Source organism: Lepidochelys kempii, chromosome 21 (assembly GCF_965140285.1).
Source record: "Lepidochelys kempii isolate rLepKem1 chromosome 21, rLepKem1.hap1, whole genome shotgun sequence".
In the NCBI taxonomy this organism is placed as follows: domain Eukaryota; kingdom Metazoa; phylum Chordata; order Testudines; family Cheloniidae; genus Lepidochelys; species Lepidochelys kempii.
In genome coordinates, this window is record NC_136400.1 from 5376436 (window position 1) to 5397644 (window position 21209).

Below are 21209 nucleotides of genomic sequence, written 5' to 3' on the forward strand. Positions count from 1 at the left end.
CCATGATATAAATATAGAAGTACCAGCAATTACACTTTGTGTTAGATGTTCCTTTCAAAATCAGGGATGGGAGGTCACTGTATCAGAGTTCATCATCATTTATACAAACTGGTTTGCAAACTGTAACAACAGCCCCGTAAAATAGAGATGAACCTATCATGTGAGATTCAGTCAGATTAATTTAAAGAACTAAAAACATTCAAAGAAGGATAATGTATGGACACCAAGAAAAAGTGTGTGAAATTGGAACTGGCTAATAGCACTGTGGGGTGATGCTTTCTTTGGGTGGAAGGAAAATAGTGGTACCCTCAAACCACTTTTTGAAATGGGATGGAGTCAACGGGTCACAAAGCCAGTCCAGCTACAAGCACAGGGATCTTGTTTTCTGTGTTCACAGAGGGCTGTGTGTACTTAAGATGACTCAAACAATGGGGTCTGTCACCGTCACTCATACATCTACTCTCCCGGCAGATTTCTTCAGAGGAAGCTCAGCCTACCCACTACAGACCCCAACCTTCATCAGTTCCTTTTCTCCTCTTTTACCAGAGATCTGCTGACACCCCGCAGGTCAAGTACCCTGGAATGAACTGGGTGTGGGGAGCTGGAATGAACCAAAATCTTACAACACCACTACCACCCCACTAGTAAGCTCATGCAGTGCCATTCACCAACTTTGTTCCTTCTGTGCCGCTAACAACATACATTGACTACCTTTGTGTGTGCTTGCCTCATGATGGAAGAAGGGTAGAGAAAGGGAGCGGAAAGAATGTTTGTGAGATGCCTCTGTGCCAGTAGCATTTGGCCTACCTGTCAGTCATTGTAATGACCCTGCATTTCTATCATACTTTTCAACCTGTTACGCCCAGAGCTACTTCATCCACCAGAGAAATGCAGCTATTTCTCCAAGGTCCCAATTCAGTAAAGCACTTAAACATGTGCTTAAAGTTAAGCATGGAAGTGGCTCCACTGAAATCAACACTACGCCTGTGCTTAGAGTTAAGCATGTGCTCAAGGACTTTGTGGAATGAGGGCCTAAGTGACGAAAAACACCACATCCTTTTGAAACTGCAGGAGAAACAGAGGGAGGCAGAGTGCAATGGCAGAGCTGGAATTTGTCCAGGAAACCAGGATCAGTGTTCTAAGAAGGACATAGGATCCTCAGGACCTTTCAGGAGAGGACTGAAGGGGGAGACAGAGGTTCAGGGTGATAGAGGCCGAAGACGGGAAACAAGAAGGGACGAGGTGGGGGAGGGAGTGAAGGGAGAGGCCCTCTTTCCCAACTGGGGCCTCCGTGTGCTACCATAATATAAATATATAATTATGCAGCAATTACGTTGTTTGGGAGTAGGTCAGGGATAGCAGGTCACCATGTCAGAGTTCTTCATCATTTATACATACCTGGTTCGCAAATTGGTAATGCAGGATGCCATGCACCATTCTGTTCGCACTTAATCGATCCATAATTGTCCTTGAGGGCGTTACCGGGATTACAAACAATGCTAATCGTGTCCTCATACTCATAGATTGCTTGTGTAGGTCTCGCTGTTCCATTGGTAATGTTTGGATCGGGACATCTAATTTCTGTGAAACACCACCACCACCAGTGTTAAATCAGAGCAAAAACAATTCTGCAGATTCATTTACAAGGAGCAGCTGAATATTTTGCTAGCTACAGAAAGTCAGCATTTCCTTCACATTTTTGAAGAGGCTGGTTTTAGGTGGAAGTTTTATATCATCGACAAACACAGCAAATCATTTCTTCCTGCCATGAGTGTTATTGGGCGTGCCTCATGGATTGAGGAGTACCCTTTCCAGTTTTCTTCTGGGTAACTATTTGAATTGAAGTTGGCACGGTATTTTGGTTTTCAGCAGGCTTCTAAACAACACCGATTGCTGTGTAACAATAAATTTTGTGTAGAATCCACCTTGATTATAATCTGCCTTAGATAAGATGGAGATCGTGGGTGGGAGCAACAGATCTGTTCATAAATGTGTAAACAATTAACTCTGACCCTGCTTCCTACTGTTAAAGTAAGAATTCCCAGAAGACAGACAGACACACACTTACTTTGAACCACATATCGACTATAGAGTATAGCTTCCTACATTTGTGTTAATTTTGTAGCTCAATTAAAACAAAGAAAGCTAAACCAAAGATTAATATGCTTACTCTGACAAAATTCTTGCTGTTCAGACCATGTAAAATCTTTCTGACAGGTAACATTCGCAGAGGATATTCCAGGGATTAACTCATAACCTCCCACACAGTTATATTTCACTACAGTCCCAGCCGGAAACAAGTTCCTGTTAGAATGATCTCGAAAAGTATTACGAATGTAAGGTGGGTCATCACAACTACCTAAGAGTAAAAATAAAAGTTTGAGGACATACATAACCAGGAAATCTTATTGAGAAATAATTCTTCTCTACACGAATGTGACATGAAAGACATGTATATTAACAAACAAACAAACCCAAAAACCTAAAACCCTATCACAAAACAAGAAACCCCATGGCACATGCTTCTCTCCTGAGGAGAGGATGAGAGGGAAAAAAAACAAAACAAAAAACACATGCCAGGTGCATAGTTACATTATTTAATGCAATACTGGAAGGCACTCAGACATTATGGTGATGAGTGCAGTATAAGAACTTATACAATAAATACATAAACAATAATACATGGCTCTTCTTCAGTAGATCTCAAAGCACTTTACAAAGAACATCAGTATCCTTATTCCCCTTTTACAGGGGAAACTGGGCCACAGAGCGAGGAAGTGACTTGCCCAAGGTCACTCAGCAGGGATAGAACCCAGGTCTCCTGAGTCCCACTTCAGTACTCTATTCACTCGGCAACACTGCCTGCAATAGAATAAAACTGGAATCCCTGTTTTCAGCATACAAGTCATTTAACCGAAGCGTCACGGAGCTGTGTCAGCACAGTGGCATGCAGCCTTGCACAGCAGTCACTATTTCCTCTCTTAAAACAAAGGGGACATCAAACTGGCTGTCCCTGAAACTTGGGCGAACAAGGGCTGCAGGGTCAGTTTGAAGGAGGTGGTAGTCCCCATATGACACTTACTTCGCTCACAAACTGGTAACTGAGGATCCCATCTACTATTTTCATTGCACTGAAGTATGTCACTGCCTTTGAGGGTGTAGCGGTGTTCACACTCAAACAGAACGGAGGCTCTGTAGGTGTAGACAGGACTATATCCAGTCACCTGTTTTCCATGGTCAACTTTTGGCTGTTCACAGCGAATGACTGTGTAAGAAAAACAGTGTCACCTTGGGAGGTTTACTGTTATATTAAAAATTGGGAAACGAAGTGAAGATACTTCTGAGGAATCAGATCTATTTACCAGGAGGATATGAACAGATTTGAAAGCACATACACATGGCCCTGCAGAGATATCATGACATGTTTGAACACTCCTGCCCCTGTCCCCCCCAGAAACCACCTATTTGAAACATTGTGTTAAGGAAAAGCAGAAAAGTATCAGTGGGTCTGATGCTATGTTCTCAAATTCCTTGGGGCATCAGTTTTGATCGAACCTAGTAGGCAAGTTTTAGTCTTCATCTAGCCTTTTCTTAATTCAAGTAAAGTATCAAACTACGCCTGCTGAATTTGTGACCACCTGCAAAGGCAGTTCTGTCCCAGGCAATTGTGGGGATATGGTGTCGGGGGTGGCGGGGGAAGAGAGTGAGAGCACACACAGTGCTTACAGTCTTTGACAAGAGAGGTATTGGGCAGCAGGAGCTGCTGGAACTGCTCCGTCTTGTTGCTTATCATTTGTGGACATTATAAAATCATTTCTCCTGAGTTCCAGCTGCACTTATAGCTGACACAGACACTCAGATCTGGTCTCCTGTGAAGAAGACAGGCAGATATGCTCCTGGTTTACCTGCAGAAACCTCAACAGGAATAATTTCTCGAGTAAATAATTAGATTTGTTTCCCACATACGTCTTATCAAAAATATGATCAATTTTAAAAAAACACCCATAAAATGGGGTTTTCAGTAAGTTCCATGGCCATTTCAATAACATTTTATATGAGTTTTGGGGGGAAAACATTAAAAACAATGACATGAAAAATAAAACATTTTTAGTAAAGTGGACAGTTTTTCGCAAAACAATTTGCTTTTTTTCAAAAAAGGACTTTTTTTGACATAAAAATCTTTGTTGAAAAAATTTCTATCAGCTCCAGTATTCTTCTTCAGAGGACTCTTAAGTGAGGACGGAAGCTGAATAAACTCTACTCCTCTCTCCTTCTCCTCTCCTTCCCCACCCAGCTGCAAGCCCTGCTCCATCCTCTCTGTCTTGGCACGGCTTCTCCCTTTGAGAAGCAGAAGACCTTGTCCACCTCTCTCCTCCATGTCAGCGGTCAGTCTCATGTTGCCAGCCTGTCTCCCCCCATGAAGTTTTTCTAGGATTCCATGTCACTTCCTCCTCCCATACGGACACCAACTGCCTCTTTAAGCTTCCTGGCTCCTTGCCTGAGGGAGGGGTTGGAACACAGAACGTGGGCAGACCAAGGAAAGCAGGCATTTGTTCTTGGTCGGGTGAGGTGGGAACTGAGGCCAATCTGGACACAAGAAGTGCAGTTCCCTGCACCCCTTAGTGTCTCTGCAAATCTCAGACTAGGCTCTGTTCTCCAAAGGGTGTTACTAAGAAGATGTGGTGAGGGGTGGGAATAAGAGTCGGAGTCCTGGGGACAATCTGTTAAGCAGTGGCACCGTTACGACTTACGTTGCTAATGCGTACGTGCACACTGCCACCATGTTTTACAGTAATTGGATTCCATCACCTTTGCATTCAGGGGCAGGCCCGCTCCAGTCTCCATTTACATTATCCGTGGATGTACAGTGAATGGAGGGCTCTCCAATAAGTGAGAAAGGAACCTGTCCCCTCTCTATACTGTCACACTGGTAAGTGACAGATGTTCCATAGTTGAATTCCTCCATGGTCATCCCAGTATGTGTTCCATGATCTATTTCTGGAGGAGGCTGGCAAGGTATCACTGAAGAGGGGGAAAAAAGGAAAGAAGGGAAGCAAGAGAGAATGTAATTTACGTCATATCCAAAGTCTTATAAGAGAAGAAGAGGCTGAAATGCAATGGACTAAAACCTTAGGTGGTTTAAAATCAGTGTAGCACCACTGACACCAAGGGAGTACCGCTGATTCACCAGCAGAGGACCTAGCCTATTGACTACAATGGAGCTATGCCCATTTACACCAGCTGGGGATCTGGCCCTATGGGAGACAAGATTTTTAAGACTAGAAAACGGGGCACCTTTCCTAAGGTAGTTATGCAGCCAGGGTGTGGTGGGAGTGGATGCACAGACTCAAGGGTCATGAAAGCCGAAGGAAGGAGGAGAAATCAAATCGAGGTCTTGCCCATTCAAGCGTATTAAAGATTCTATGGCACGTTCTCCAAAGGGAGGAGTTTTTACTGTCACTTTCCATCCTAGGGATAGCTGCGTATGAGTGACAGGCAAAGTTATCCCTAAATATAAATATATCTGTAAAGCGCTTAGAGATTGTGCTATAAGCATGTTAATACTATATATCTGGTTTCAGAGTAGCAGGCGTGTTAGTCTGTATTCGCAAAAAGAAAAGGCGTACTTGTGGCACCTTAGAGACTAACCAATTCATTTGAGCATAAGCTTTGGTTGCATCCGATGAAGTGAACTGTAGCTCACGAAAGCTCATGCTCAAATAAATTGGTTAGTCTCTAAGGTGCCACAAGTCCTCCTTTCCTTTTTTACTATATAACTGAAGAGCAAGGGTCTGATTCAATTTACTTGGGGATCTGGTCCAAGCTCTGTTAACCAAGAATCTGAGTCTTTTGGGCTTCTACCCCACAAACAAACATATTCAAAAGCTAACAAGTTTTTCTACAGCATGGTGCAAGAGGAAAACAAAACTGAAGCGTTCAAGAATTTAGCATGCAGTGAAATGACAAATGAGTTGTATTTCAGAATCCATCCAGCAGGAGAAAGTATGCTTTTCATTGTCTAACCCTGATTACACTTTCCCCACAAAGCTATTAAGAGTCTCTAATCACCTTGACAGTATGGAACCTCTTTGTCCCATGTAACTTGTGATCCGCGAAGCACACATTTTCTTTCTGCATCTCCAATTAGTCTGTACCTGAATAAAACAGCAGGGAAGGGAATTTACATGATACAAACTGAGATTGGATGTCTTGCCTAGTCCAGCATCAATAAGGCTTTGATTCTCTTACATCATCATTAGTAGGGTTGGTTAATACATTTTCATCAAAACTATTTTTCAACAGCAAATTGGATTTTCAATTAAATGTTGCTTTTAAAAAAAATTATCTGCTTTCTGCAGACATTTTCCATGTTTCATGGAAAAATAGAATGCCCGCAAACTGAAATATTTTAATCCCAAAATGCTGCCACAGTGCCACATTGAAGCTGTAGCTTGGGTGCCTCATTCTCCTATATAGAGTGGTCTCCCTGGTGAGGCTACATCTCCCATGATTCATCATGGCCTTCACAAGAGGAGGTAGGATCATGGGAATCTGACTGGGCCTAGGACAAACTATTGCCAGGTCCCTAATCAGGTGTAAGGAAACAAAAGGTATTTTATTTATCTGGTCACCCCCTTCTGGCAGGCCACCATCTGCAGCAGACTTACTCAGCACCAGCAGGTAGGTCACTGGTGATAAATCAGACAGAGTCCTGTGTCATGCCCACTTTCCCTCAGGGAGTCCCTGGCAGGCAGCTGTCTATCAAGCCATTCCTGGCCTTCGCCAGGCCTCTCTGAGTGAGAGCTGGAGGTCTGCTCTCCTTCCCAGTCTGCCCCCAGCTGAGCTGTGTGCTCTACTTTTAACTCCTCCCTCCAAACCTGACACCTGACAGCAGGTGTAGCAGGGTGGGGCTGACTGAGCATACATCAGCTCATTAACCTTTTCCTGGGGTTTATATGCCACATCCCAGAGTCCCTTGTTTGTTAGCCTGACATTGATCCCAGGCAAAGTCATGGAATGGCTGACATGGGATGCAATCAGTAAAGAATGAAAGGATAGCAGCTTTCATGGTTTTATGGAAAACAAATTTTATGAAACAAACTTGATATTGTTTTTTTCATTAGATTAGAAGTTTGGTTGATGAAGATAACTCATTGATATAATAGACTTAGACTTCTGTAAGGCACTGGATTTAATACCGCATGCCGTTCTGACTAAAAACCAGCACTATACCAAAAATATATATATTTATTCATTTATTTTTGGTTGATATATATCAATGTAGCACATATTAAATAGATTAAAACTGGTTTAACTGATATAGCTCAAAAAAGGAGAGTGTATGGGAGTGGGAGAATCCTTAAAGTGGTCTTTTCTACTGGGGTCCCCCAGGAATCTATTCTTGGCCCAGTGCTATTCAATATTTGGATCAGTTATCTGGAAGAAAGTATAAAACCATTGCTATTGAAGTCTGAAGATGACACAGATTGGTGCAATGGTAAATTATGAGAAGGCCAGGTTAGTTTTTTAGAGTTATCTGGATTGCTTGGTAAACTGGGCTCATCTGAACACCACGCATTTTAATACAGCTAAATACAAAGGTATGGGTCTAGGAAAAAAGAATGCAAGTCACCCAAAATGGGGAGCCTGTATCTGGAAAGCAGTGGCTCTGAAAAGGACTTAGGGCTCGTGGTGGATAACCAAGTGAACATGAGCTCCAAGTGAGATGCTGTGGCTAAGAGGGGTAATGTGATACATGGATACACAAGCAGGGGACAACTCAGTGTGAGTTGGGAGGTGGTATTACCTTTATATATAGTAGCCATGAGGCTACCACAAAAATTCTGAATCCAGTTCTGGTGTTCACACTTCAAAAAAAAGATATTGAATTGGGAAGAGTGCAGAAAAAGGCTACAAGAATGATCTGAGGCTGGGGAAATCTGCCTCATTAGGGTGGAGGAAGCTAAATCTATTTTGCTTTTCAAAGAGAAAGTTAAGAGGTGACTTGGTCATGGACGGTCTGGAAGTACCTACACGGCTAGAAGGCTGGATAATAGAGGCCTCTTTAATTTAGCAGAAAAAGGCATAGAAAGATCCAATGGCTGGAAGCTGAAACAAGGTAACAATTTGTGCCTTGTATGTAGCCTGAATTTAACAGTGGAAGGTATTAACTATTTGAGCAACCTACCTAGGGATGTGGTGAAATCTCCAAATCAAGATTGGAATCCTTTCTAAAAGTATGTTCTAGCTCAAATACAAATATGGGCTTGATCATCAATGGGTGAAACATTCTGGGCGGTGTTATACAGGAGGTCAGACTAGATAATCATAATGGTCCCTTTGGAAATTAAAAACCTATAAATCTATCAGCACAAGCTGCCCATTACTCACCCCTCTTCACAGATGAAGTTTACTGTTGCACCAAACATGAGATCTGTTAGAATAACAAGTCTGCCATTTTCTGGCTCTCCGGGGTGAGGGCATGATCTTGCTAGAAAGAAATAAGACTGGAATTATTCTTGATTTGTGTGTCTTGACTCAGTAAAATGTAACCATAAAAGAACCAAAGATTCTGTCTCCATCAAAACTCTATTCACTTTTTGTCAGCTCCGGATACAGAGCCAGACTTAACTTGGAATTTGTGCATGTGTTTGTTTAAATCAAACTCCGTTCCATTACCATGTTTTTGTGCTTGTGAATATTTCACTTGTGACAGTTATAACTTCTTCCAGCCTGGAGTAGTCTATTATTTAAGGTTCAAAATCCATTTTTAGCATTGTGTTTTAAAGCTCCAGAGCGGAAGGAAACCTTTGTAGACATCTTTGGAGTTGCCCATGAAGAGCAAGGAGCAGCCAGGTTTCAGATACGAACAGGTAATTTAGTGGTGAAAGCCTTCATATCACATCAGTGAACTTAAGCCCTCCCTCCAGGCATATAATCCCTCTCATTATGCTCTTTAATCAAAAAGGGCTGATGAAAATCAATTAGTTTAAAAAAGAAAAGTAAAAAAACAAAATACTCACCCTTGCAAAGCTCTCTGGTGTATGACCATTGAGAATATAGCATGCACCAAAGATATAACTTTCGTTGTATCTTGGTATAACCTGGGCGACAGTTGTATTCCACTTTGCTCCCAACAGCAAACTTACTCTGAGTTCTGTACTCCTCCTTCAGCTCAGCAGAAGTAAAACGTGGTGGCACACCACAATCACCTAGTGACAAAACAGAGGTGTCAAAAATATGGAACTAGGAAAACATGCTATTGTCCAGACCTCATTTACTAAAGTGTCCTTTCTTGGAATAGCAGAAGGGTTGTAAACAAAATACTTGAGCTCTCCCTCCTAACTGACCCCTGGCACTCCACCTGGTTCTCTCAAAGATTTGGCTTAAAATTTTTTTTTGGCATCAAACAAATCTAAGTTCTCCTTAAAGTCAGGAAAACAATCTTCCCATCTGTAAGGGGAGGATAAGGATGCAAGAATTATTTTCTCTGCAGCTTGTTTGGACAGAACATAATATGCCCTTCCCCATCATCGCTGTGATGGTTGCTGTGTCTCCAGCTGTGACACAAAACACTGCAGGCTGGATCCTAGAAGGCGGATAAGCAGCAGGACCGGAGCTGCTAAGGTAGAACCAAAGCTAGTATCCTTGTACCCAGTTTATTCTACACTTTGAAACCAGGTGGAAAAGGGTAAGTCATTGGAGGTGACGCAGACCTGGTCTATTGGCACCAGCTGATGGACAAAGAGGAAAGGAATGGCCAAAAGGTGTGTGGGGGGAAGTGCTAGAATCAACTCAAAAAGAAATTGTTGTTGTCCTGCTTAGGTCCTTAAAAGGCGAAGAAAACTTTGTGGCCTACTCTTGCCACCAGTCATCCCCCCAGTTATAAGCACCCATGATGAGGGAGGCCTCAAGAGTCCTGCGATCTTGGATGCAACCCGGAGAAATCCTGAATGTCAAGCCACCAGCCTGACGTTAAGCACAGATTGTTCATCACCCCAAAATATGCACATTTTTCCAAGCCTCTTACGTCTCAAGAACTTGAAGAGGGTCTCCAGTTAACTGTTGCCTTACACCTTGTGCACTCATTTATACCAGTGCAAAGTGGACGTATTGCACTACAATCCTCATTTGGAAGCACTTTACACACACTTTACACTTATGTAAATGATGCACAAGGTGGTGGGTGTGGAAAAAACATCAAGCCCTAAGGGCATTGGGAAGACAGAGTCTGGTCTCTTGCGAGACTGCTGATAAACTTCTAGTGGAATTTTAGACTGTCCAAGGCCCAGAAGTGCAGAGGCAGCAAGAAAAATGATCAGAGGAAAACAACAAAGTTATATGAACCTCCAAAAAGAGGTTCCTCACACGGAGATTTCACTGGATGCTCAGGCTGGTTCTTATTTTACCCAGATGGATTTGCCGGATACTCATGTTTACTCACTGTGTACAGCAACAACGAATGCAGCAGCAAGTAACAGTGGAATGGTGGCTATGTAAGAACGTGGTTTTCCAGGGCTTAGAGATTCCATCTTTCTTTATGTCACGTTCTCTTCTTGCAGACCTAACAAGGACGTTAGTACATCACTTTCCAGACTAAAGATCTGTAAAAATATGGGGATGGAGGGGAGTAAAGTGTTTCATTTACATTTAGGATGGACATACATCATAAGCTCCTTGGGGCAGGGACCATCTCTTTGGCCTATGTTTATACAGTGGCTAGCCCCGAGGGTCCCACAGTGGCTAGCCCCTAGGGTCCTGGTCCATGACTGTGGCTCCTAGGAGCTCGGTCATACAAGTAATGATAAACAGAATATAATACCTAGCTCCCACATAGCGCTGTTCATCAGTAGATCTCAAAGCACTTTACAACAGACGTCAGTGAGCCATGCCCTCAGCAGGTGTAGACGGGGGTCATTCCATCCACTGGGGTCATTCGAAGCCGGTGGAGCCACCCTGATTTACACCCGCTGAGGGTCTAGCCTAGGCTATTAAAAACAGAAGCAAGGTGGGGAAAGTTGAGAGCCGGGGTGAAGTCAAACATCCCTACAATAAGAAAACAAGGGGTTGACGGCAAGTTTCACATAACTCCTACAGGCTTTAATCAGACGCATTTCTTTGCCTTTTTTGAGGTCATGGTTTTTCTTCAAATGAAAAATAAAATGCCAATAAATAGGAAGTTATTTAATTTTTCGATCTACTGAAACCTACCTCACATCTCACTTTCCCAGGGAGCATTCACAGCACGGTAAACAGAAATGCCCGAGCCTTGGCACACTTCCGGGTTCAACAACACACCCTGCATTAACCTCGTAAGTTATGTGATTAACATGGCTCGAGCCAACCTCCAATTCTCAAGTCCTAATACTTCTAATAATGGAGGGCAGGGTGGTTTAAAGGAGACAACAGCGGCCTGGGACTCAAGAGATTTGGGTTCTATCCCTGGCTGTGCTACTGGCCTGTTGTGACAAACACAGGCAAGTAACGTCACCACTCCGTGCCTCAGTTTCCCCATCTGTACCCATTCACAGAAACAGTCATGAATAGATAAAGAACAAACCATCAAAGCCATTTGTTTCTGTCAGTTGTGACAGATATTGCAATTGCATGAATTATCTTTGGGGACCACATAGTGTTCATTTTATGAATGGGTTGTGCATCACTCTGGGCCAGGGACTGTCTGCAACTTTGGTGTGGGGGAAGGCGACAACAGCTCCTCCAGGAACCAAAGATAATGTGTGTGTGGGGGAGGGTGATTAAGGTGAATCACTCAGGATGCGAACACCTCCCTGGGGAGCTTCATATATAGTAGGTCAAACTGGATATTCCACAGACAAAGAAAGTGGAAAAAAGGCGGAGTTTAAACTAACTCACATGGCCTCCTTTCGATTCAGCAAATGGACACAGGACCCTCTGTCCAAAGGGGGGGCCTCAACCCTTATAAAAGGGTTGGAAGGACTTTAGCTTACCCGGGTCCCACAAGACTGATGGACCTCTGGATACTTTTAGCATACGTATAGGAACTTTTATTTATTTTTGTATGTTTACTCTGTAGTTCTTTTACCCTAAGAATAAACGCATTTGGCTTTGTGATGACTGGTTGGTAGCTAGTACAGACTGTAGCCGCCCCTGGGAAAAGGTTAATTACAGGAAATCTCTCAAGGTGCAGAGGGACAGCAAGCCTAAACTCCTCGCCAGGAGGGAAAGAGATGCAAGTCTTCACCCAAGAGAGGTGATGGCAGGGAACCTGAAACCGTAAGAGGGTGCCCTCGAGGAAAACCAGGAGAGCGAGAGTCAATGGGGCAGTTAACTCTGAAACTGCAACACCACAGTGTCTCACCCCTGGATGGGGCCAACGGAGCACTCAAACTAGATGAGCGAGAGCATGAACACTAGCTATGTCTCATTGGGCTCTTATTGGGGATTAATGGAAAGGCTTATGTTAATTTCTACTCCTCTATTAAACAATTAAATTAGCTAGCTACATATAACCATTGTACAACATGTAGCTGATATTTGCAGTAGCAAAATAAGGTAAAACATAACTGAAATAAGGATTCAGAGTTAAGAATGATTGCATTGTTTTATAAGAATGAGACTCACTGTGTCTGTTTGGAAGGTTTATTGTAACTCTTCAGAGCCTTTTTGTCCTTTGCATAAAGTTATTTGACTCCTCAGTTAACAACTGAGCTTTCCGCATGATACAAGGTAACAAATTCACTGCCCAAAGCACAAACCTGTCCCCAAAATATATGCCAACTGCTTATCAGTTTGTCAGGCTCTCTTTAAAATCTTTGTTATTGCCAGGATATTGGCACTTTCCAGCCAGGCAGCCAAATTAATGCCTACAGGGACATAAGTTGATCTGCACTTTCCAGAGAACTTATATAGTCCTCTAAGTCCATTAGAGTAGTCTGACAGAAAAAAAAATTGCTCTATTCGTAAATCTCTATGGAACAAACCCTACCATATATGGGCAGGTAAAGCTCCCAGTGGAGTCAGCACAACTGCTGTGCAATACATTATACCCATATGTACGTACAGCCATGTGAAAAATATGTAAACAGAGTCAACTGGAGTTTTGTACAAGTCAGTAGTGATTGGGGTAAAAATCTCAGAAGTGCCTGAGTCCCATTTTCAAAAGTGCCTGAGGCGTTTATGGGCTTGAACCTGCTCCCCTGGAAGTCAATGGCAAAACTCCTATTGATTTTAATGGTTCAGGATCAGACCCTAAGTGCCTGAGTCACTGTTGAAAATGACATTTAGTCCCTTGGGAGCCTTTGAAAAAAATCTTACCCCATGACTGCAAATTGTGTCCCATATAGACAACAGCAAGAGACTCTTGTTAAAGTTATTAGCTTCCAACCAATACTTCTTTTTAAACATCACCTAGAGTCACATTCTCTGTCTCGCCCCCTTTCCCCTCCTCCCCCGTTCCCTTAAACCTAATACTTCTTGCTGTTGTTCTGCTTTGCTAGCCCCCCCCCCCCCCACTAGGTCTGGCTTTGTTTACTAATATATCTGTGCACGTGGGCATATTTGCTAGAATAGATTATATTGAGGTTTAATAAATGGTTCTGGATTTCCTGCTTCCCCCGCAACTCATTTCCCCTGGGCTTCTCTTAGAGGAATGTTGCCTTAAGTAGCTGGGTTGCAATCACAGTCAACTTACCTGAAGGGTTTGTCAGCAGGCGGCAGAGTGCGCTCAGGTCTATTTGGTTACTGAAGGATGAAATGGTATCTCTGACTTTTCCCGTCTAGCCTGTCCTGCACCCAGGGATCACCATGCTAAACAAGAAGTTAGCACAATATGCTTACACATACAGAAACGCTGAGATATGGTGAAATTGAGATGAGGTTTCGATCTGGGGGGGGGAGGGGAAGGGTGGTGCACCAGCTTATCTATAAATGATTAACTCCTCCTCTAAAATGACAAGGAAGCAAATTATTCAAGCTGCAATCAAATGTTAGATAATTCATTTCGCAGGAAGCAGATGTCGAAATTGTTTACTTACTGCGCTAACCTGCCAACTCTTTACTGAAAATGACATGAATAAAGGGTTCTCCGGAATTTGGTTGAATAGTTCATTGTTCCAAGAGCAAAGACTAGTGGACATGCCAGCCAGGATATAACTACTGTACTGCAAAGGACTATCTATTTTGCATTTATGACAGGGATCGTTTCAGTGGAAAACCCACAACAGTTTGTGTATATCATATGAGTAGATGCCTCCTTACCCTGAGGGTATTTTATGATGGAGGTTTTTCAATAGTTTCTCCAAGTGTCTCTGACTCATTCAAAAATGATACAGGCTGGAATTTTCAAAGGAGCTCAGGGGAAATGGACCCTCCCTTTGACCCTTCTGAAAATACCAGCCACGCTGCCCAAAATGTCAAATGCTGTACTTTGTCTCCTGAATCAACTGTGTGATGCTGTTGCAAAAAAAGGCAAACAATGTTTTGGGGTGTATTAACAGCAGTTTGCTATGTAAGACAGAGGAGGGAATTGTTCCACTCTCCTCGGGGCTGGTGAGCACTGCTGCAGCCTCAGCTGGAGTGCTGGGTCCCGTTTTGGGCACCACACTAAGAAAAAAGAAAAGGAGTACTTGTGGCACCTTAGAGACTAACCAAACGAAGGTGCCACAAGTACGCCTTTTCTTTTTGCGAATACAGACTAACACGGCTGCTCCTCTGAAACCTGACACTTTAAGAAAGAAGTGAACAAATCAGAAAGAGTCCAGAGGAGAGCAATAAAAAAAGAGAGGTTTACAAAACATGAACTATGAGGGAAAGTTGAAAGAATGGGACATGTTTGGAGGAGAGAAGAGATGGCTGGGGGGTGGGGGAGGGCATGAGATCAGTCTTCAAATATGTAAAAGGTTGCTGTAAAGAGGACAATCTATTGTCCACTGAGGGTAGGACAAGAAGAAATTGACTTAGTTTACAGCAACAGAAAGATTAGGTTAGATATTAGGAAAAGCAATTATTGGAACAGATTACTAAGTGAGGTTGGGGAATCCCTGTCATGGGAGGCTTTTAAGAATTTATTAGGCACACCCCTATCAGGGATGATTCAGATATACTTAATCCTGCCGCAGCACGGGGGGGGGTGGGGGGGACTAAGTGGCCTTTTAAAGTGCCTTCTAGCCCCCACATTTCTCTGATTCTGGGTCAAATCCCAGAGTCCTGACTTGATTCCGTACTTGGGGCAAATGCTCACTGACGTCCATGGGTGTTTTGACTGAGTAACGTCTTCAGCATTTGGCACTTCTGTGCCTCTTTCTTCCTCCTCAGACTGGTTTCATTTTGGGTATTGTTGAGTTTTTAAATGAGCAGCTTATTTTCTTACCCCTTCAATCCTGGCATCTTAAGACAACATAAGAATTGTCAAAACTGACTAACCAATAGCCCTGGATCCTGTCTCCAGCAAGGAAGCAGTTTATTCAGCCAATGCTAGGTTAACCAGAAGACAATAACCCATCCACAGAGCAATGTTACACCACAGGGGCTGAGGATTCACCTTCTTGGTTGTGTTCTTTGCTTCTGCTGGTCTGGAGAACCTGTTAAAATATGCATGTGCAATGGTCTAGTTATTACTTAGTCCTGTCTTGAGTGCAGGGAACTGGACTAGATGACCTATTGAGAAGCGTAGGACTGGAAGGGACCTATGATTCTATGCTGGTGTCTGCTTGTTCCTTTCACTGCTACTTAAGAAAAGGGTTAGAACACCCAACTACTGTCAGCATTTACACTGCAGGGCTTGGACTGACCGCTAGGTCACCTGGTTCCACACTGGAACTATATGTCACTGATGATGAAGAGTTATTACCAGAGGATGGCTGTTGGGGAAGCCTGGCTGAATGGAGTTGTGGGTGTCATTCTAGTTCCCAGTGGACCGGGATCACCATTATACAAACAAAATTCGAACTGGTACTGACCGACTCCCCTTTTCCCCCCAGTTTGTCAGTCTCAGCCAAGATGTAAAAGACAGAACAGGCCTCGGAGACAGAACAACCCCCCTGCCCCTACAGGTGGTCCTTGCAAAGAAGGGTTGAAGCACCTTGGGGCAGTGTTGAAGAAGTTTGCTCTGCAGCTGCCCATGCTGCTCCTATCTTATCTAGTGCCTTTCCCTGGCACCAAATTCACATGAAAATTTAAAAAGGAGACAAACCAAACCAACAAGTGGGGCAAGTCGTTTATTTAGGTCTCTTTTGCATACATCAGTTGGTTGCCTTGCCTTCCCTCCAGCTGGAATTTTAGCTTTTCCAAGCGGAGTTTCTCCATTTCCATCACAGATTTAGTTTCAATCCAGTTCATCCAACGACAGGGGCTCTGCCATCTTCCGTACATCCTTGCAGACAGCAGCATACAGGCTTTGACTTCTCCAAGAGACACGCAACAGAAGGCACATCACTAAGCTAGAGAGAACTCAGACTTGATTGTGCTTTTAAATTTGATCGAAGTGCCAAAAAGCCTCGAGCAGGTTTTAACCCATGACCTCTGACTCTAAGCGCATGAGCCTCTATTGCCAAAGTTGAAAGACCAGATCCATTAATCCAGAGAGCATAACAGACCCATGAGCCTCTACTTGACATCTACCAATGGGGGTGGGGCGTGGATAAAGAACCACATTGTGTTGGTGTAGTACATACTCTCCTGAGCCAGCGAAGTGGCTCCCACGCAGCAGAGGTTCGCAGCAGTTCAAATTCCCATTTGGGCCATCACATTACAAGTTGCAGCCTACGTGGGGAATTGAACTACTGTGAACCACTGACCTGTACGGTGCACAAACACAGCAATTTGCTACACCAATGCAATTATGCTGGAGCAAAAGTCCTACTATTCACACAATGCACCAGGGAAAAATAGGGCTTGTACAAGTTCAATTTACCAGGAAGGGTCAGCTGGTGCAAGTTTCATCTCATACCGGTGCAGCACAACTCCACGGGAAGTTTCCATTGGTGTAGCTACCTCGATATAGATCCTTGAATGCAAATAAACCTATTTGCACAGCATCATGCAGTTGATTCAGGGCCTTAGGTCATGCCAATAATGTGGAATTTTCAACCCAAAGTTAAAAAAAAAAAACTTTTCTTTTGTTGTTTCCCCTCCGCCCAATCTGGGGTGAGGGAGGTGTGGCAGCATCAGAATTTGCTGCTTATCTCCTCTGCTCTCTTATATGCTCACTAAGCAGTTGATAACTCCAGCAGCACAGACATTGTTGCCTCTTACCACAGCTGTAGAAATAGTCTGTGTTATTTTCTCCGTTACTAATGCTTCACTTTCTTCTTCTTCGTCTGGTTCCGACTCTCTGGAACTCACAGCTGGAAGGACCATGTACAGTGTTGACAGAAATTAAACAATGTTTTAGAAACATGAATTAAGTCTCGCAACACCCCTGTGGCAAATATTCATCGGACCCTTTCACGGAATGGGAGAACTGAAGCGCAGAGAAATGAAGTGACTTGCCCAAGGGCACCCAGTGAGTCTACAGTGGAACTGGGAATAGAAGATTTCAAATCCTCTGATTTAAAAATCTACCCTTTATCTTCCACAAAACTATTCTTTCTCCCATGCAACCTACAGACACAGATACAAAGGAGGCCCAAGTGTATACAGTGTTACAGGTACAACTCAGGTGCCATGGTGGATTGGGCGTCTGGATCGTGCCTCAGATGCAGCTTTGGTCACCTCCTCTCAAGAGACACTGAAGAAAGAGGACTGTGCAAGGGTATACAATTGAATAATGGCCTACAGCCATGGTTTCCCAAAGTGACTCTGAATGCCCAACTTGTGAAACGTTAAAAGGGGCCTGGTTTGGTTTGGCTTTTATTCAGAGGGAAGGTGCGCAATATTTTTGGAAAATTAGACTCCTCCAAGACATCTCCAGTTGGACCTCTAAAAACACCAGTCACTATTTAAATTCTTGCCTAGTGATTCTGCTTGGGTAATAAGTGTCACGGGATCAGGCCTAGCCCTTCAAAAGGCTAAACTTACCTGGATGTGACTCTCAAAAAAACAAAGAGGGAGGGAGAGATGGTGAGTTACCTTTACAGATGGGTGGAGGTGCATGCCACTCCTGGGAAGACGTACAATAAAGGTTTTTTTCTCCAGAAAGACGGTAACCATCGGCACAAGCGTCTGTGACTTGTTTTCCCTCATCAGCTCCCCAACTAGACGCAATGCTGTTGTCAACCTTAGGACTATCTCCGCAACTTTCATCTTAAAAAGAAAAACAAAACCCAGCACAACTGGAACACAATCAGGAAGTTCTCATTCCCCTGTGTGGAGACAGAAGAGATTGTTGGCCAAAAAAAAAAAAAAAATCACTTCCTGCAAGAAGGAACATGCCCCTTTACTGTGCATAGGATCTGTGCTGTAGAAAAGTAATTCTGCAGTGCTGATCAGGTTTATTTCGCAAGTGGGAATAACTCTAGGCTTTGCAGAAGCAGCCACGCCAAAGGACAGGCTGTCAAGGACTTATTGCTGAGGTTAGAATGGCTGCTCACTATATCATGCATATCTAACCACTAGCCCCTGCACTACTATATGTAACCCAGTTACACTGCAGAGTGATTGGAGATCTCTCTTGTCTACATAATTGGATTTCTCAACTCGTATACTGGAGCAGTTGGAGCACAGATCTCTGAGCGCAGGGGCTACTAGCCATTTGAGGGTTCTTGTGCATATCAAAACGATGAGCTTAGCTCTCGTTATAGTGAGTTGCACTTTTTTTTTTTTTTAAAAGCCTGCCACCGTGCGAGCGGTTCCTTTATAGTCAGTTAAGTGCTCTTGCAAGGTGGTGGGTTGGGGGACTGAACTCCTTTCATTCAAAGAACAGAAAAGGCACAGGCAGCAGCACTCCAGGCTTACCAGACCCTCACTCCTTAGGTGCTGCATCCTAACCGAAAAAGACCTACTCCAAGAGGCAAGATAGGATCTCACTGGCCTCTGTGCTTAGCTACTTCCTGTACCAAAGCCAACCAGAACTCATTATGGTGGTTACTATGGTATGGTCAGCTGTCCACTGAGAACTAGCCAGAGGCAACCAGATCATTTCACTCTGACCAACTATTGGATGGTAACTACTCTGGGACCAGAGCTGGATTTCAACCAACCACCTATACAGGAAAAAGCTCCCTGTCCCATTACAAAATCCCTGCGCCACATTTACACAATCAATTTTTTTTTAGACCTCAAAATAAGAGCTTTGGCGATTGGGAGGTTATTTGGCGATTGGGAGGTTCAGACTGGGGTTCTTGTTTTTTCTCACTCCTTTGCTCATCATATCCATTGTGCAGGAACATTTAGCAAACAAGACAAAAGACAAAGTTTGTAATAGGGTTTGAAATGTCAAAAAAAGTTAGTAAGTTTGAGCTCCCTGAAAGCTTCTTTACAGAGCCCCTCACTGTCAGTCCCATCTTCTGTATGACAGTTTTCTTCTGCATTTCTGGTATTACTCAGAAAGTAGATTTAATTAGATTTTTTACCAAACAGAATAGGAAGCCAGGTGGCCAGAATGAAAAACTTTAGCCATATCTTCATCTTTTAATTCTCTTCTTGTCCCAAAGGCTGGATTCCCAGCATATCACACAGCAGAAGAAAAAGATCCTGTAAGATCTAGAAACAGGAGACAAAACCAGGAGCAACATTCCAGTGAAAGAAGTAGAGTTTAATAAAAGCTTCCTGGAAATGGGGTATAAAACACAGGTTAACGTATCCTTCTCCCATATCTTCTGAGAAAATCTTCTTACAAATTGCAGTTCATGCTAACTGAGATATTTAGGCACAGAAACAAAGCAAACTAGGAGCAAAAGAGCCCAGTAGCAAATGTTTAAAGAAATCAGGGGGAAAATAATTTTAAGTGGAATTGATTAAATTAGTTACCTGAGCCCAGGTTAAAAAAAAAGCAGTGAGTCTGCGTTAGTTTTCACTTTGTAGAATACCTTTTTGCATATTGGCTTATTTTGCTTAGCAAGTGTGGGCAAGCTCAGAGACTCCACTTTGCACAATAGAGGCATTGACCTCAGTCAATATTTAATCACTTGTTCATTACAGGAATCAGGTTCATGTCAAGCACAAACCACAGGTCTTCCCCTCAATTTTCAGACAGCACAGAAGATAAATAGCTGAAGAATTATTTTGTGCGGCATGTCACCTCTTGGGAGTCTGTCCGACAGACAATAGCCTCTGTGCACCTACTGTAGGGCCCAGTAGCAGGGAATAAGCTAGGTTCCATAAACACCTAGACAAACATGTCCCCACTTTGGCAGGCACTGAGCATCATGCAGCTTCCTTAACCCACAGCTCTGCTTCAGGCACTTATACAGCAGCTGGTGTGGGGAGGGTGGGGGGTCAGAGGGAAGGGTAGGAGGCAGGCAAATTGTCCCATTTCTTGTATCAGAGGGGTGGCCGTGTTAGTCTGCATCCACAAAAACAACGAGGAGTCCGGTGGCACCTTAAAGACTAACAGATTTATTTGGGCGAAAGCTTTCGTGGGTGAAAACCCCACTTCTTCAGATGCATCTAAAGAAGTGGTTTCAGAGTAGCAGCCATATTAACTCCTTTTCTTTTTCTAAAGAAGTGTGTGTGTGTGTGGGGAGGGGGTTACCCACGAAAGCTTACGCCCAAATAAATCTGTTAGTCTTCAAGGTGCCACTGGACTCCTCATTAGAGCTCAACGCTTCCCAGCCGGGGAACTAGTGTTTCTCCCTGGCTCTTTACATATTTGTCTGCATTTTGGAGTACCTTTTCTTGGATGTTTATAATGGACTGTTTATTCCAGTCTACAACTTCAAGACCAGTGCACGGCTGCCACCTTGCCATTTCTCTAGGAATTTCACAAGTAAGTCGCTGCAGCCGGGCAGCTACCAGACATCAGGGGACTTAAGAGAGTTCCCTAAAGATCCCCTTTCGCTTTACTTAAGAGTTACTGTGTAGCTAACACCATGAGGCAGGAGGTAAAGTACACCTAGGAGCTGTGCTCTCACTATGCAGGGAGGTAGCGATACATCCTGGGGGTACAATGCCAAGTCACTCCTTCTACCAAATAAGTTCGCCTGTGCAATGCTGCTTAACTTTCTTAACCCTTCCAAATCAAACACAGAATGACATCCACAAACACGCCCACACAGGTCTTCCCAGTCTATCCCACTGCTAGAACAGCTCAGTTGAAAGTTTATGTATTTTTAGTTGATTTTTAAAATGTA

General features: G+C 43.5%; 1 protein-coding gene across 1 annotated transcript in view; it reads right to left on the minus strand.

Moving 5' to 3' along the window:
* The window catches only part of LOC140901481 (complement receptor type 1), a 44824-nt gene extending 25714 nt beyond the window's left edge, over nucleotides 1-19110 (minus strand). The window contains exons 1-11 of the mRNA XM_073320406.2: nucleotides 18049-19110; nucleotides 17233-17324; nucleotides 13673-13788; nucleotides 10445-10604; nucleotides 9024-9212; nucleotides 8392-8491; nucleotides 6070-6155; nucleotides 4810-5022; nucleotides 3083-3265; nucleotides 2171-2359; nucleotides 1399-1581 (exon numbers count right to left, since the gene is read on the minus strand). Of these exons, the coding sequence (XP_073176507.2) occupies nucleotides 1399-1581; nucleotides 2171-2359; nucleotides 3083-3265; nucleotides 4810-5022; nucleotides 6070-6155; nucleotides 8392-8491; nucleotides 9024-9212; nucleotides 10445-10532 (1231 nt within the window). The 5' untranslated portion in view covers nucleotides 10533-10604; nucleotides 13673-13788; nucleotides 17233-17324; nucleotides 18049-19110. The remainder of the gene's footprint in view (nucleotides 1-1398; nucleotides 1582-2170; nucleotides 2360-3082; nucleotides 3266-4809; nucleotides 5023-6069; nucleotides 6156-8391; nucleotides 8492-9023; nucleotides 9213-10444; nucleotides 10605-13672; nucleotides 13789-17232; nucleotides 17325-18048) is intronic.
* Nucleotides 19111-21209: the final 2099 nt, after the last annotated feature.